Source organism: Pongo pygmaeus, chromosome 3 (assembly GCF_028885625.2).
Source record: "Pongo pygmaeus isolate AG05252 chromosome 3, NHGRI_mPonPyg2-v2.0_pri, whole genome shotgun sequence".
Lineage (NCBI taxonomy): Eukaryota > Metazoa > Chordata > Mammalia > Primates > Hominidae > Pongo > Pongo pygmaeus.
In genome coordinates this window covers 182,342,862-182,359,221 of record NC_072376.2, presented here as the reverse complement: position 1 = coordinate 182,359,221, position 16,360 = coordinate 182,342,862, and the positions used below count along the sequence as shown (strand labels likewise).

Genomic DNA, 16,360 nt, shown 5'->3' with positions numbered 1-16,360 from the left:
GAAATGAATAATTCTAAGTCTCATTGTGTGTAATTTTGGTGAATATCCTTCCATTCTTTTTCCTTATGCTTTAATGATATTACACACATGATTTTGCCTCTCTCCATATAATTGTAGTACTACTAAACATCAGTTTTTATGACTGTCTAATAAACACTCTAGTAGCTAACCTATAATTTAATTATTTTTACCATTTTGTAGACAAATGTCTTGCTCAGGGGGACACAGAGCCAGGAATTGAGGAAGGAATCGTGGCCTCCACTCTGCAGTTCATCGCTTCCCTAGACTTCTGCCCTGCCCTAGTCTCAGAGCACATTCAATAACTAGCATTTCTAATGGTTGGGCAGAATCACTATTATTATCCAACTTTGCTTAAAAAGTGTATAGGGCATTTTAATGTTTCATAACAAATTATGAAACATTTCATTTTCTCTCACCTAAAAGGTTAATTTTCAGAAATGAGTCACTACTGAACAATTTTAAATATCTGAGGTTGCCTTTTTTATGAGAAAAATCACAAACTAATTAAAACCATGACATTTTAATGTCTTTTCAACGTTTTATTATTTTATTATTGCTATATACACACTAAATTTTTCTAGTAACTAAAGCTTTAATAAGCAGAATAGATTCATTTTAATTAATCAAATGTTAAGTCATGTCTTATATCGTGTAAAAAAGACTGAATGAGTATTCTATACTGGTCCAGCATGTGTGTGCATGTGTGGCATATAAATAGCTTGAACAGGAACATCTTTATTACATCAATGGGGAACAGGCTTCTCTAGAATGAAATGGAATGTTTTAGGAAAGTATTTTTTCCTAAGTGTTATAAAACAACATTGCTTTTTAAAATAAAGTTTAGTGATAATGTACCTATTAGGCTTCACATATTTGTGGGGCGAAAATTCCTCTATATGTTGAGAAGAAGGAAGATCTCAAACAAACGTGCAAAGTCCTGATGGTCAATATCCTTGGTACGGTATTCTCTTTCTGTGCCAGATTCCTTCTTGGCGATCACCATTCCCCCAGCCTGCCCCCATGCACATCCACATGTGCTTTAAGTATCCAGGGTAGGGGAAATACTTGTTCACTGATTTATTAGCTGATTACACATCACTGTGGAATTTCTGTCTGTGTCATTTCACATTGACAAATTTTCACTTAGAATTAATGACAATTCCATGTTCATATCCTCCTGAGATACATGTATATTTCTTTTATAGTATCCCTACATCTGGTAATCAGGTTGTAGAAAATAAAGTTTGTCGTTGGAATGATACTTTTGGCTAACAGACATTTATTTATGGTGTGCATTCAGTGAACAAATATGTAATAGAAAGAAACATATATATAAAACTTCATGTATTGTCAGATTCAGTAAACACAGTGAAGTGAACTGAGACCAATTTAAAAATTATCCATTGGTCTCTGTACCCAGCACCATGAATAGACTGTACATCTGTTGCTCCAAAAGTAATAGGTATTTGTACCTCTTTATACTTAATTTTCAGGGTTGAACTTTTAAATTTGTATGCACATTCACTGTTCACAGTTGGGAAGGGTTTTTCTTCCTTTGTGGTTGCTGTCTTCTCTGCCCAGGCCTTTCATCCTCCAGGAACTTGGTCACATCTATTATGTCTTTACTGTTTTGCATGTCAGTTATTCCCTTTCTCCTGGCTATCCTTTAATATAGGAAAATGATCAGCTTTTTACCCTCCCAAAAAACCTATTCCTTGACTACACTCCCCTCAAATTATGACTCTACCTCTTTTCTTACTTCTGCTAAACTTCTCAAGAGAATCGCTTATCCCTGCTCTCTGCCTCTGCTTTCTTACTCCCTGCAGTTAGTGTTAGCCTTTGGTTTCTTACTCCCTGCAGTTAGTGTTAGCCTCTGGTCACTCCAGTCTCTGAAATTTTCCTCCTGTTTGCTACGAACTGACTTTTCTTAGCTCGTTTTTGTCATTTTGTCCTCTCAATAACATCTACCACTATTCTTTTTTAAAAATATATTTTTTAGCACTTTGGGAGGCTGAGGCAGGTGGATCACGAGGTCAGGAGTTCGAGACCAGCCTGACCAACATGGTGAAACCCTGTCTCTACTAAAAATACAAAAATTAGCTGGGCGTGGTGGTATGCGCCTGTAATCCCAGCTACTCAGGAGGCTGAAGCAGGGTAATCGCTTGAACCCAGGAGGTGGAGTTTGCAGCAAGCTGAGATAGCACCACTGCACTTTAGCCTGGGCTACAGAGCAAGACTTGGTCTCAAAAAAAAAAAAACCCATATATATATATATAAAATATATATATAATATTATATATAATATATATAATATACATATAATATTATATATGTAATATATAGAATATATAAAATATATAGAATATATATAGAATATATAGAATATATAATATTTTATATAGAATATATAATATTTTATATATTTTGTATCGTTTTTAGGCCGGGCGGTGGCTCACACCTGTAATCCCAGCACTTTGGGAGGCTGAGGCAGGTGGATCACGAGGTCAGGAGTTCGAGACCAGCCTGACCAACATTATTATATATATATGTATATATAATTATTATATATAATATGACCATTATTATATATATAATATATAATATGTAAATATATATATATTTTTTACAGATTCGGGGGTACATGTGCTGGTTTATTACGTTGGTATTACATGCACATTGGTGAGGTTTGGGCTTTTAATGTACCTATCACTCACATGGTGAACATTGTACCCAATAGGTAAATTTTCAACCATCACCTGCCTCTCATCTTCCCACTTTTGGCATCCTCAGTGTCTATTATTTCCATCTTTATGTTCACTTATAAGTGGGAAAATGCAGTATTTGATTTTCTGTTTCTGAGTGATTTCACTTAGGATAATGACCTCCAGCTCCATCCATGTTGCTACAAAAGACATTATTTCTTTCTTTTTTATGGCTGCATAATATCCTATGGTGCATATATATCACATTTTCTTTATCCAGTAGACCGTTGATGGACACTGAGGTTGATTTCATGACTTTGCTATTGTGAATAGTGCTGCAATAAACGTACAAGTACAGGTTTCTTTTTAATAAAATGATTTCTTTTCCTTTGGGTATATACCCAGTAATGGAATTGCTGGGTTGAGTACACTATTCTTAATCTCTCTGAAACTCTTTGCCTTTTTCATTTCTGGGGCATTGGTTGGGTGGTTGGCCTGGGAAACTTTGCAAGGTCTTCTTGTAGATTCTGAGATTCTGAGGGCCTTTTGCTTTTCCTCTTACCCCTACTATTTTCTTCTCTATTATTTCTTCCCTAAATCAGAGATCACCAACTAGTACGATCCCCATGACTTTTATGCTTGACTTAGAGTGGTTTTTAAAAATTAGTTGTTAAGATGTAAACTCAGGAGGTTTTACATAAGCTTTCCTTAAAAAAAAAAAATCAGTTGACCCTGCCAAGCAGTTGCCCATTGAAAGAAAGCAGACACTCTCCAGTTGACCATAGTTCACTATAGTGTGCCTGCCGTTGTCTGTTTATCTCTGTCTGGCCTTCTTCATTCATTGACCTCAACTGCCCAAGCTGTGCAGACACGTGAATTTGTGCCTCCTATCCTTAATCCATCGTGCTGTTTCTTAGGTCTTCTTTTATCATGAGTCAGAAAAGATGTGTCTCTGTTTCCCTATTTCCCTCATTTAGTACTGTGCCTGGCTTTTAATAGTCACTCAAAAAACATCTGGGTGAGTAAAAGGCTCCATTAGGTTTGATTCTGGTCACTGAATACCTGAGGACCCTATTCCCAGCACAGAAGTCTTTGCCTATTGAATATTTTGAATGGGATATTTTTGTTTGGGTTGAGAATAGGTATTTGTACTTTACCTAGGCATAAAATTTTACAGATCATTAAGTCTTGCTTCATGTTACAAATGAGAAATGGGAGGCATACCCAAGGTCAAATGACTTGCCCAAGGCAACAAAGCAAGTTAATGGCAAGCTGGGACTCTAAGTAGTAAGAACAACCCATGTTCATATAGTACTTTACATGTTACAGAGCACTTTAACCCATGCCCATTTCTACCTGGGGTGTGTAAAATTGATGTTACCTTCCCATTTTATACAGCTAGGGAAACCAAAACCATGGAATTTATATGGTCCACCTAAGGTTACTGAACCAGTGAGGACAAAGACCTAACTCCAACCTAAACCTTTCGGCGTGAAGTTCACGGCTTTTCCTGTGGTTTTCTCTGACAGTCCCTTTTTCAGCTACCTCAGCTAAAATTCTTTTTAGGCTTTTAATGACATGTACCCCCTTTTTATACCTTACATTTCAAAATCAGAAACCTGAACAAGAAAATTCTAGTTTGTTTTTAACAGCTAGGGCCAACAGAAGTGAAGATAATGAAAATAAGTGAAGAGCTATGTAACTGATGTTTCACCTTCCTAACCTAGTGCAGCCAGGTAGTTAACTTTGAAAATCCTTTTCCCTTGGCAGGATGTAGTGAGGCTTGTATTAGGAGTCCGTGTTCTTCCATGTCCTACTGCTTAAATGAGTAACCCTTGTAGTTGCTGGCAGTGCACTGCTTCAGGACCCAGGAGGCTTCAGAAATGTGGGCCATAGGGGGTCAGGGGAGTCATTTCAGTCTTCTTTTCTCTGTTCAGCAAATTCTTTGTGCTTAATGAGCCTCGGGAGCACAGCCACCCTGTGTTGCAGCTTCTTTCCCTACAGGAGCTATGGAGAGTCTAGAGCTGTGCCATCCAATGCACATGTCGCTGTTGAGCAACTTGCAGCGAGACTCATCCATACTGAGTGGGATGGAAGCACTCCGTTCGCACCGGGTTTCAAAGACATAGTACAAAAAAAGAATGTACCTATCTCAGTACTTTTTTACATGGATTACACGTTGAAGTGATCATAGTGTAGATACATTGGGCTAAATAAAATATATTATTAAAATGAGTTTTACCTATTTCTTTCTGTCTTTTAAAATGTGGCTACCAAAAAATCTAAATTCCAAGTGTGGCTCATATTATATTTCAGTTGCGTAGTGTTGGGCTAGAGGCAGCACTTCCTTCCCTTGATAGTTCTAAGAGACAAACATTTTTATTCATTCAACAAATATTTACAGAGACCTTAATGGAGCTGTTACCTGAGGGAGGCTCTCATATCAATTTTAAAAGACTCTTGAGTAATCCCTTCAGTCTCTTAGTTATTCCTCTTCTGTGGGTAAGTCTTGTATTACAAATGAAGACTGAGCTTGCTTTTATATTTAGGTCATCCAAAAACAAAAACCTTATTACCTAAATTGTAAGGAAGAATAGGAGACAAATGGGAATACCAGTTTCTCATTGCCATTATGGACCATTTTGCAAAGGACTATAATGTGAGGCAAAATATTTTCATGTCTGCTGAGAGGATGTAAATGGGCATGAATTTCCATTCCATAGCATTTCATTCATTCCCTGATTTTCTTCAAAGTGACTGACTTATCTGGGGAAGGAACATTGGACTTAGTGATGCAGTAGAATGTTGAAGTGCTACATTTAAAACATGGCATTTCAAACCAGTGAGGAAAAGATGGACTGTTATTTAAATGATGATAGGCCAACTGCTGAGTCATGTGGAAAAACAAACTGCTAAATGCTTTCCCAACCTTATTCTTTATGCAAAACCAGATGGGCATATGGTTCACAGACGGAGATGTAAAAAGAAAGAATGAAAAGAAGGAAACATTTTAAAAAGTAGGAAAAAATGTAGGTTTCTTCTTTAAAACAATTGTGGAATGAAAAGGTTTTTAAAGCATGATGTTAAATCAAGATGCAATCGTGGAAAAAAACTGATAAATAACAAATTAGAACATTATTTTTAATTTAATAGACATAAATATATACACACATATATACATATAAGTTAAAGAGCACTTTACATAATATAGAAAGAGTATTTATGGCCAGGCGCAATCGCTCACGCCTGTAATCCCAGCACTGTGGGAGGCCGAGGCAGGTGGATCATCTGAGGTCAGGAGTTCGAGACCAGCCTGACCAATATGGTGAAACCCCATCTCTACTAAAAAAATTGCAAATTTAGGCTAGGCGCAGTGGCTCACACCTGTAATCCCAGCACTTTGGGAGGCCGAGGCAGGTGGATCACGAGGTCAGGAGATTGAGATCATCCTGGCTAACATGGTGAAACCCTGTCTATACTAAAAAAAATACAAAAACAAAATTAGCCAGGTGTAGTGGCAGGCACCTGTAGTCCCAGCTATTCGGGAGGCTGAGGCCAGAGAATGGCGTGAACCTGGGAGGCGGAACTTTCAGTGAGCCGACATCACGCCACTGCACTCCAGCCTGGGCAACAGAGCGAGACTCCATCTCAAAAAAAAAAAAAATGCAAAAATCAGCTGGGCCGTGGTGGCACTTGCCTATAATCTCCGCTACTCAGGAGACTGAGGCAGGAGAATCACTTGAATCCGGGAGGCAGAGATTGCACTGAGCTGAGATTGTGCCACTGCACTCCAGCCTCGATGACAGAGGGAGACCCTGTCTCCAAAAAAAAAAAAAAAAGTATTTGTATCAGTCTAAAAGAAAAATACTAACAATCCAATAGAAATATGGATAGAGTATGGAAATAAGCAAATCCTAAAAAAAGAAAATAGATGCTTAATCTCATTAATAAATAGAAATACAAGTTAAAACAATATAATACACCTTGTTACTTCAGAAAACGATTTTTAAACTTACACTTTGATCTAGCAAATTCCACTTTTAGGAGTTTACCCTATGGATATGCTTGTACAAGCCTGCCAAGACTTAGTAAATGGCAACATCTCTATAAAACGGAATACCATGCTATCAGCCTGTCCCTATTGATATGCAAAGATGTTCATGAAATATTGTCTTAGTAAATGGCGACATCTCTATAAAACGGAATACCATGCTATCAGCCTGTCCCTACTGATATGCAAAGATGTTCATGAAATATTGTCTTAGTAAATGGCGACATCTCTATAAAACGGAATACCATGCTATCAGCCTGTCCCTACTGATATGCAAAGATGTTCATGAAATATTGTCTTAGTAAATGGCGACATCTCTATAAAACGGAATACCATGCTATCAGCCTGTCCCTATTGATATGCAAAGATGTTCATGAAATATTGTTTTACGAGAGAATAGAATGGATTGCTTGGTTTTATTTGTGTTAAAAATCAATAAAGTAGATACATATATAACAACATCTACATAGAAAATGAAGGATATGTTTTAAATTGTTAAATGGAAATCCATCTGGGAAGTGGGTTGGGAAGAGACAGATGTGGGGAACTGGCTGAGGCCTTTTACTTTTTACTTCATAATGTTCTATACCAGGGGTGTCCAATCTTTTGGCTTCCCTGGATCACATTGGAAGAAGAAGAATTGTCCTGGGCCACACATAAAATACACTGACACTATCGATAGCTGATGAGCTTAAAAAAAAAAAAAGAAAAGAAAAAACGAAACCTCAAAAAAATCTCATAATGTTTTAAGAAAGTTTACAATTTGTGTTGGGCTACATGTAGAGGACTGTGGGTTGGACAAGCTTGCTCTAGTGGGTTGTGAATTAAAATAATTGCTTCTCAGATCTACTGTTTGTATCCTGTAGTGCTCAGAAGCTACAGACTGATTCATCTGTAAAGCTTCCTATAAAATAGTAACTATTCAACTTAGTTCTCATTAAAAATTTTTTTCTCTTTAAAATATTGTAAGTCACGCCTTTTAAAAAAAGGCTATATTCTCTCTAGCAAAGAGGGCAACCATACACAAAAAAGTTTATTTTAATATTTCTTAAGCTGCCTTGTTGTTATTATTGATATTATTTTTGTCAGTATTTCATCTCATATTTGTTTATACTTCTGATAACTCTCAAAAACACATTCTTTCTACATTTTAGACTTTTCTCCAAAAAGGGGCATAAGAATTTTAAGAGTAATAAATAGAGTCCCTGCTTTTATCTCCAGTATACTGAATTTTACCTTATATCCAACCTAGATCTTATCAAAGCTCCTTACCAAATGCTTGGAAGAAGGTATTTTAGGATACAAATTTATTTTGCAGGTGATGAGTGTACTCGTAACATTAAAGGTCATGGTTAGATAAATGTCACAGAAAGCTCACACTACTGAGCTCAAACATTCATACATGAATTTTATCAAAATTCTACTAAAAGCTATCAGATTCTTGGTTTCCTATTGTTACCAAAGGTTGCTATACTTACAGCAAAAGCTGTTTTATGTTTCTGCCTGATTTACTTAATGCCTCTACCAAATAATCTTAACTTTATGATTTTCTCTGGAACTGATACAGGAAGCAAGGAGCAGTGTTTTTTGATACTAATATATGCTGCTTCAGAAGAAATCTCAAGTAATTTTAAAGTATGACAACATCTTGCTAACAAATATTACTGTCCATGCATAAAAATCAAATGCAGAAAAAATATGCTAGGCTATTTAGAGGAATAGAAATGAAATAGAAAAATGAAACTTGTCCATTTAAAGTGAGATTATGCATTATACATGTGGAGAGCTAAAAGAGACCTAAAAATCATTGGCTCCAACTTACTTTATAGATGAGGAAGCTGTGAACAATAGAGGTAAAATGGCTCCCTTAAGGCCCCAAAGTTAGGTAATGGCTGTGCTAGGACTAGAACTGTGGTCTTCTACTTGCCAGTTGGGTTGTTATACCACTCCAGGATGTGTCTACCTGCATACACATGATTCTGCATAAATTTTTCTAAGCATCCAACCCTATGGTCCAGCAGTTCTACTCCTGGACATGTACCCAATATCCAGATGGGAGCTTATGTCCACCAAAAGACACATACTAGATTATTCACAGCAGCATTGTTCTTAATAGCCATGGTCTATTGGAAGGAAGGAAAACAGGAAAGGAGGAAAGAAAACCCACATGTTAATCAGCAGTAGAATGGATAGATAAATTATTGTATATTTACACAATAGAATATTACACAGCAATTTAAAAGAAAGAGCTACTGACTCATGGAGCAATATGGATAAATCTCAAAAAGCATATTGTTGAGCAAAAGTAGCTAGACATAAGAAATTATGGAAAGCACTGTGTTATTTTTATGCCTGTTTGTAAGCTCCCTAAGGGCAGAGATCATTTCTCTGCATTTGTAGATCTTTAGCACCAAGCACATTATTCAGCACATAATTGGTGCTCAGAGTCCAGGCACAGTGGCTCACGCCTGTAATCCCAGCACTTTGAGAGGTTGAGACAGGAGGATCTCTTGAGCTCAGAAGTTCGACACCAGCTAGACATCATAATGAGACCTCATCGCTACTAAAATTAGCTGGGTGTGGTGTTGCATACTTATAGTCCCAACTACTCAGGAGGTTGAGGCAAGAGAATCGCTTGAGCCCAGGAGTTCGAGGCTGCACTGAGCAATGAACGTGCCACTGCACTTCAGCCAGGGCAACAGAGTGAGACCTTTTCCCCCAGCCCCCCCAAAAATAGATGCTCAATGTGGATTTATTTTAATGGAGAATATATTATATGAAGAAAGACACAAAGGAAGCACCCAGTATTGCCCTGTTGAGAAAACAGCAGGAAATATCGGGAACAATATTTTAATCCTCAGATGTTTATACCAGAGCACAGCATATGGAAACCTGAAATACTAACACAGTGTTGGATATATAACTGACACTTGGCCAGCCAGGTATGACCATGATGAGACTATAGTAATTTTTCAGAACCTTTCAAAACAGGCACCACTAATGGAGCCTATTGTTTGACCCCAGAATTAATCTAAACATGATATCAAATAGATGTGATAGTTTCCTCTATTCATATTTTTGGCCTCAATGAGAAGAAAGTCTTCTCAACTCCCTCCTCTCCTTCTTACTGGGACAGGAGTGCTGAGTTGATCAGTCAGTTTCCAGCACACTGATTAGGTTTGCGCTTTCGAAGATTTGTTTCTAGGTATCTAAATAAGCTTATGGTGGAAGAAGACATTCTCTGGCTCCTTTTTCTCCAGCATTGCCGGGTGCGCTGGCCCTTCATTTCATGAGGGTGTTGTGTTTGGGATGGAGGAGATGAAGCAGCTTTTCAATCTGCTTTGTTTCCAGGCTCCTTACACCCAGTCTGTGCAGGAAAGAGGACCCTACCCCTCCATGGTTCACTGCAGTTTATTAGAGCTCTACAGTGAGGTTCGGGCCACACCCACCATAATATAAAGCACTACTTTGCTTCATTTGGGCTTTTTATTCTCAAGGTGGGATAGCTAGACCAATAAAGGATTTGTACATTCTGGATCTCCTGGCCAATTGCCATGAAAATGCTTTTAATAGGGCCACCCTTTACTAGCACCTCATTTTCATCCCTAAACACATACCACAAGAAGTCTTTATGATCCTTCTCCCGCCATTGGTACTTCAGTCATTGGCAGGTGTTATTCTGGCATTACTGCCTATTATTTCTGAACAATTATCACGTGGAGAAACTTCTTAAAGTCTGAAGAAGAGATATGGTCATGTTTGATAAAGATTTATCTTACTAATTATAGATTAGACAAGCCACCTGAATTTGAGTCCCCAAGGAGCCTTAGGAACAAATTGTCGTCAATTTGCAATCATCTGTAGAAGCAATGACTGCTGAGCTCCAGTTAACACGGCTTTGTGAGGAAGCAGTTGTTCCAAAGCAAGTTCATTTCATAAAATATTGACCGAGAGGGTTTCCGTTCTTCTAGTAGAGTGATCTTATCAATAGGATGAGAAGACATAGCTTGAACAATTTAAGTGGGAAAAATAGTACATGATGTTATTTTATATAAAGACATTTGTGAAGTGCCCAATGTGTAATGCCTAGATGGAAAAATCACTGTTTTCCTTAATATTATATTTAAGTTACCTTTTAAAAGTTTATTATTTTGCATCTCAATTTTTTTTTTGAGAGGTTAAGCTATGTTTCCCATTACTGTAATATCTAGGTAAGTTATATGCAGCTTATTGTCATTGAAGCTTTCCGGAAATGTTTTATTTTACCCTAGGGAAAACAAAAGTCTTGTGTTCTTTCCTTTCTTGGTGATAATATCAGTGAAGTGCACAGATTTTGACCCCTGGTACTCTTACACTGGGGCTTTTCAGATAGATGAAGTTAACTTGCCAATAGGACTTGAATTTCATGTCTTACCCTGTTATGATTTAAAGTATGTGCACATAGGATGATAGCTGATACAATGACATGTCAAAAAACATATTAAGAATTTCTGCCAGCTTTTTGTGAGGTTCTCCCAGAATACAGAAAGAAAGGCAGGAGGTAAATATACATGGAAGTACATGAGTTCATTTTGAATGGTTTTATTTTTTGTCTTCTTGCTCATTTTTACCAAACCCAAAAGTTGCCCATTCATTTTTCAGTTGTGCTTTGAGCAAATACCCAACCATTATTGTGCAACAGGGTGTCACAAAAAGGGTGACAAATACACCATTTTGATTGCTCTTCTCGAAATTTCACAGTGAGCTGAAATAAATTTTCATTCGTTATTGGCAAGTTTTAAAATCAGACATTACGGAAATTCTTAATAAAATTGTCTTTTACTCTTTCAGTCTTGCAATGGAATTGTTTATTCTTGATTTAATATCTACCTGTGATATAGATACAATGAAGTCCCAATATTGAGAGAAAAGATATCTCACATGGGAAAAACAGACACTGCAAGGCAAACTTTAAAGTAATGACTTAAAATTTTGGATGAAATCATGTTGGAAATAAACCTCAGGGAATTGTTAGGAATTGTTTAACCTTCTTGTGTTGGTTTGTTGGTTGCTTTTGCAGTTTAACTCGGCTGCTAAGCAGCTGATAGAATGGGATAAGCCTCCTGTGCCAGGAGTTGATGCTGGAGAATGTTCCTCGGCAGCAGCCCAGAGCAGCACTGCCCCAAAGCACTCCGACACCAAGAAGAACACCAAAAAGCGGCACTCCTTCACTTCCCTCACTATGGCCAACAAGTCCTCCCAGGCATCCCAGAACCGCCATTCCATGGAGATCAGCCCCCCTGTCCTCATCAGCTCCAGCAACCCCACTGCTGCTGCACGGATCAGCGAGCTGTCTGGGCTCTCCTGCAGTGCCCCTTCTCAGGTAAATCCTCAAACAAGTGTTATATAAAAAGAGCTCACCCACAAAAGGATCAACTTACAAACATGTTTGCTCACTGGCTGACAAACATTACTTATTTTGAACTTCTGAAGATAGTAGCTTTTCTGGGAAGCAAAACCTGTCTTCATTTTGTAGGTGGAAAAATGGAGAAGGGAAAGCTAACTTGAGTCTATCAACCCAGAACTAACTACTCTGTCATTTTCAAAGGAAAGATCAGAACTTACAAGATGAGTTACATAATACTTACCAGTTTCACCAAGCAATCACTCAGCCTTACAGAACTTTCTCACAGTACTGCTTTGGGAGATCTTGCCAACTAAAACTTTATCTCCACCCAGATTTAAGATGCCATGGTCCAAACTCGTAACGTTTGTAGTTGCTTTTATCTATGTAACTTACCTTAATATGTAGGCTTCCCAGAATTATAGAGAAAAAAGAGAGAAAGAGCAAGGACAGAAAGAAGCATTTAATTTAAATTAGAAATTGACCTCATACTTTCTAAGCTCATTAGTTCATTACAACTTTGGACTGGTATGTAAAAAATAGCCATGCATTATTCTTAGGTTTATAAAAATACATGGGATGACTGGGGCATTCATTCATTCATTAATTCATTTGGCAAACATTTATTGAGTACTTTACTATTAGACCCTTCTAGGTACTGTGTATACCATGATATATAAAATATAGCAATTTGCTGTGTTAGGCTTTAATTCTGCACTACAAAAAGAACCTAATTATAACCCTGCCCAAGCCACGGGGCTGCTATCATTATCCACTTAGGTGATGGCTGTATTTTGCTCAACTTGAAGGTCAGAGAATCTAGTTCAAAGCAGCCTGTCACAAGCAGAAGGAATTTCTTTCAAGTCTCATGTTTCATCTTGAAAATTCATGCAGATTTTACATTCTGCTCCACCATATAGCTATGGTGGTTTTTTTTTTCTTTAAACATTAAAATGAAATTATGTCCCCTTAAAGAAAAAGAAAGAAATACCAGTCCTGGTCCTCAAAAAGTTTACATTCTATTAAGTGCCTATTTTGGACCACAGAATGAAAATGTAAAATACAGTTTTTGATATCCCTTGCCATTTTTTTCTCAGCCTCATGTTTGTTTGTTTGTTTTTAATAGAGATGGGGTCTCACTTTGTTGCCCAGGGTGGTAACAAACTCTTGGCCTCGAGTGAACGTCCTACCTGGGCCTCCCAAAGTGCTGGGATTACAAGTATGAGCCACAGCCTCAGCCTCATTTATTTGACCCTGCTCCTTTAGATTTATACTGCGTGTTTCAAGTTAAATGCATTCACTTTCTGAATGGGATTGTGGGATTGTTGTTTTGTGGCATTTTTAGGTGGTAGGGCCATGAAACTCTTACTGAGAAATAAAGACACGCACAATGCACAACTAGAACGTGAGTACAGTGAAGGCAAGGGTCTTTGTTTTGTACACTGATTATATTCTAAATGGCAGACATAAGACATACAGAAAGCACTCAACATGTATTTGTTGGATGAATGAGTCACTTGAAAAATGGGTAGAGAGGGGAACCATGTCATTTTACATGTAACTAATCATATCCGTGTGAGAAATAGACGTGGATCATAGATCAGAGTAGGAAGGGCAAAGTGAGGTTAATCCGGAAAGGTTCAGAACTAAAGATTTTTGAGTAAGGTTCTGAAGGAGGGAGCTAGTAAAGATGGCCACTCACTAAGAGAAAATTGAATCATTTTGATTCTGTGCTTTTTATCTTGGGACCTAGCAACATTTGCACAATGATGTTGTCTTGAAATAAAAGACAAGCTTCTGCCAAGAATAGTGACAGCTCAGAATGGGAATAGCTTTAAAAGAGTGGACAATAATCTTTTGGCATTAGAGAAAATGAAAAGAGAAAAGAAGATATACTGGGCATTTTCATCTTTTGCAGAGAGCTCAGCATTCAGGTGTGAGCATGCCTGACGTTACCACACCAGAGCTGGGAATGAAGACTATAAAAGTAGAGCTTTTTTGTTTTGGTTCAAGTAGCTTAGGAAACAAGGCTCTTTCTGTGTTCCATTAAAAGTTTCCCCTTCAACCATTCCACCCCTCCTTCCATATTCCAGTTCGTTCTGTTTTCAGTGGCAGAGTGTTGCCTCAGGGAGAAGTTATTTCTAGAAGAGGCTGGGAGGTGTTTGAAGTGCAGCCTGGTTTCTCCAGCCGAGGTTTACAGAAAACACTACTTATCTAGGGCACTGTGTACATTGGAGGGCACCCCAGGCCACAGTAGAGCATTGAGCATGTGTAGCATTTGTGACGTGCAAAAACTCTTCCAACCATGGAGATCAGTGTGTATGGGGAAATGGCTCATGTAAGACCATTTAAAACAGGACTCTCCTTTTCCCCTGCCCAGCAAAGGGCCTGGCTGTAGATTTAACTGAGGCCCATTGCTGAATCTGTCCCCTGCTATTGACCTGATTGCTGTCTTCCTTTTCCTTACACATGTTAACCTTTGCCTGCAATTTCCTTTCCTTTTCTTTTCTTTTTTTTTGAGATGGAGTCTCACTCTGTCACCAAGGCTAGAGTGCAGTGGCACTGTGTCTGCTCACTGCAACCTCCGTCTCCTGGGTTCAAGCAGTTCTCCTGCCTCAGCCTCCCGAGTAGCTGGGATTACAGGTGCCACCACCATGCCCGGCTAGTTTTTATATTTTTAGTAGAGATGGGGTTTCACCATATTGGCCAGGCTGGTCTCGAACTCCTGACCTCAGGTGATCCACCTACTTCGGCCTCCCCAAGTGCTGGGATTACAGGTGTGAGCCACCGTGCACGGCCTCTTTTTTTTTTCTTTTTTTGAGATGGAGTTTTGCTTTTGTCTCCCAGGCTGGAGTGCAATGGCACAATCTTGGCTCACTGCCACCTTCGCTTCCCAGGTTCAAGCAATTCTCCTGCCTCAGCCTCCCGAGTAGCTGGGATTACAGGCATGCGCCACCACACCCGTCTAATTTTTGTAATTTTTTAGTATAGTTAGGATTAAGTTTGGCTGGATTGATTAGAAAATTGAAAGTAAGGGGCTTAAAAATGTTAGTATTCATTTTTATCTCATCCCAATGAAATCTAGATATAGGCAGTTGGGTGCTGGTCCACAGAGTTATTGGGGACCTCAGCACCTTCCAGCTCATGTCTACACCATATGAGTGGGTCCTTATGCCCTTGTTTCTATATGGCAATTAGAGATGTCACTGTCACGTCCAAAATGCTGGCAGCTGGAAGGTGAAAGGGACAAGAAGGAAGCCAAAGGGCTTGCTTGCTATTGTATTTAGTGACTATTGAGTGATGGCTGAAATTTCAAATACATCAATTGGAAGATTACTTATAGTCAGTGCTTTCCAGGTGGGTCGCCAGATCAGATAGATGTTCATGAGTGTCTGTGACTGTGACATGAGTGTCTGTAAAAGCACATGGTGGTACAAGCAGCCAAGATGTTTTGTCTCCTCCTCTGACCACACTTAGGATATTTTTTGGCCTCCAGAGGAGTGATTCATAATATTCAGTGTTTCTATGGCATCTTTGTATTCAGTGGCCTCAGGGAAAGCAAGAAACCCCCACCTCCTTTTTGCTTACCCCAACTCTTCCCCTCTTTACTTAGCCTTTCTTGTAGAGGAGACAACTAATTTTTGCAGTTCCATGAGAAAAGGGTAAGCCCAGCAGAAACTCATGTTGTCCCTATTCAGGGCATTTATTCTAGACATGCTCACCCTTCACTGGTTTACTTCTACTTCTTGTCCTTCTGCGTTTAGTCATTCTTTGGTGACTTTGTCTCTTCCTTTCCTGCAGTGCTAGGAAAGCCCTGTATTGAAGGGGTACTTGCAGGATTCTCCATGTCAGTGCTTCCCTGAAGTGCCTGATGGCAGAGACCTTAGGTAGCCTCTGGTCCACTTGCTCACAGGGGTCTAGAGACATGAAGGGACTTATCCCAAAACCATGAGGTCATTAACAGCTAATTATTCTGTCTCCCACTCTGGGCTTTTAGAGAAACGTCAATCAATAATGATATCTTTCTCAGGTATGTATAGGGTCAGGCCCAGGAAGTTGTATTTTGGTAAGTTTTTTTCTGCCCCAAGGATTCCTTGATAATAATGTCTGTTACCAGTGGAGGGTGTCCATGTACTTGGCGTTTTGAACAAAGAATTGGACAAAACACACAAAGCAAGGAAAGAATGAAGCAACAAAAACAGA

At 38.6% G+C, this 16,360-nt stretch overlaps 1 protein-coding gene across 2 annotated transcripts in view; it reads left to right on the top strand.

The window, feature by feature from the left end:
- The window catches only part of SH3RF1 (SH3 domain containing ring finger 1), a 176,986-nt gene that overhangs the window by 122,851 nt on the left and 37,775 nt on the right, over nucleotides 1-16,360 (top strand). For both annotated transcript variants that reach the window (XM_054485177.2, XM_063664278.1), the window contains exon 5: nucleotides 11,834-12,136. In XM_054485177.2, the coding sequence (XP_054341152.1) occupies nucleotides 11,834-12,136 (303 nt within the window). The remainder of the gene's footprint in view (nucleotides 1-11,833; nucleotides 12,137-16,360) is intronic.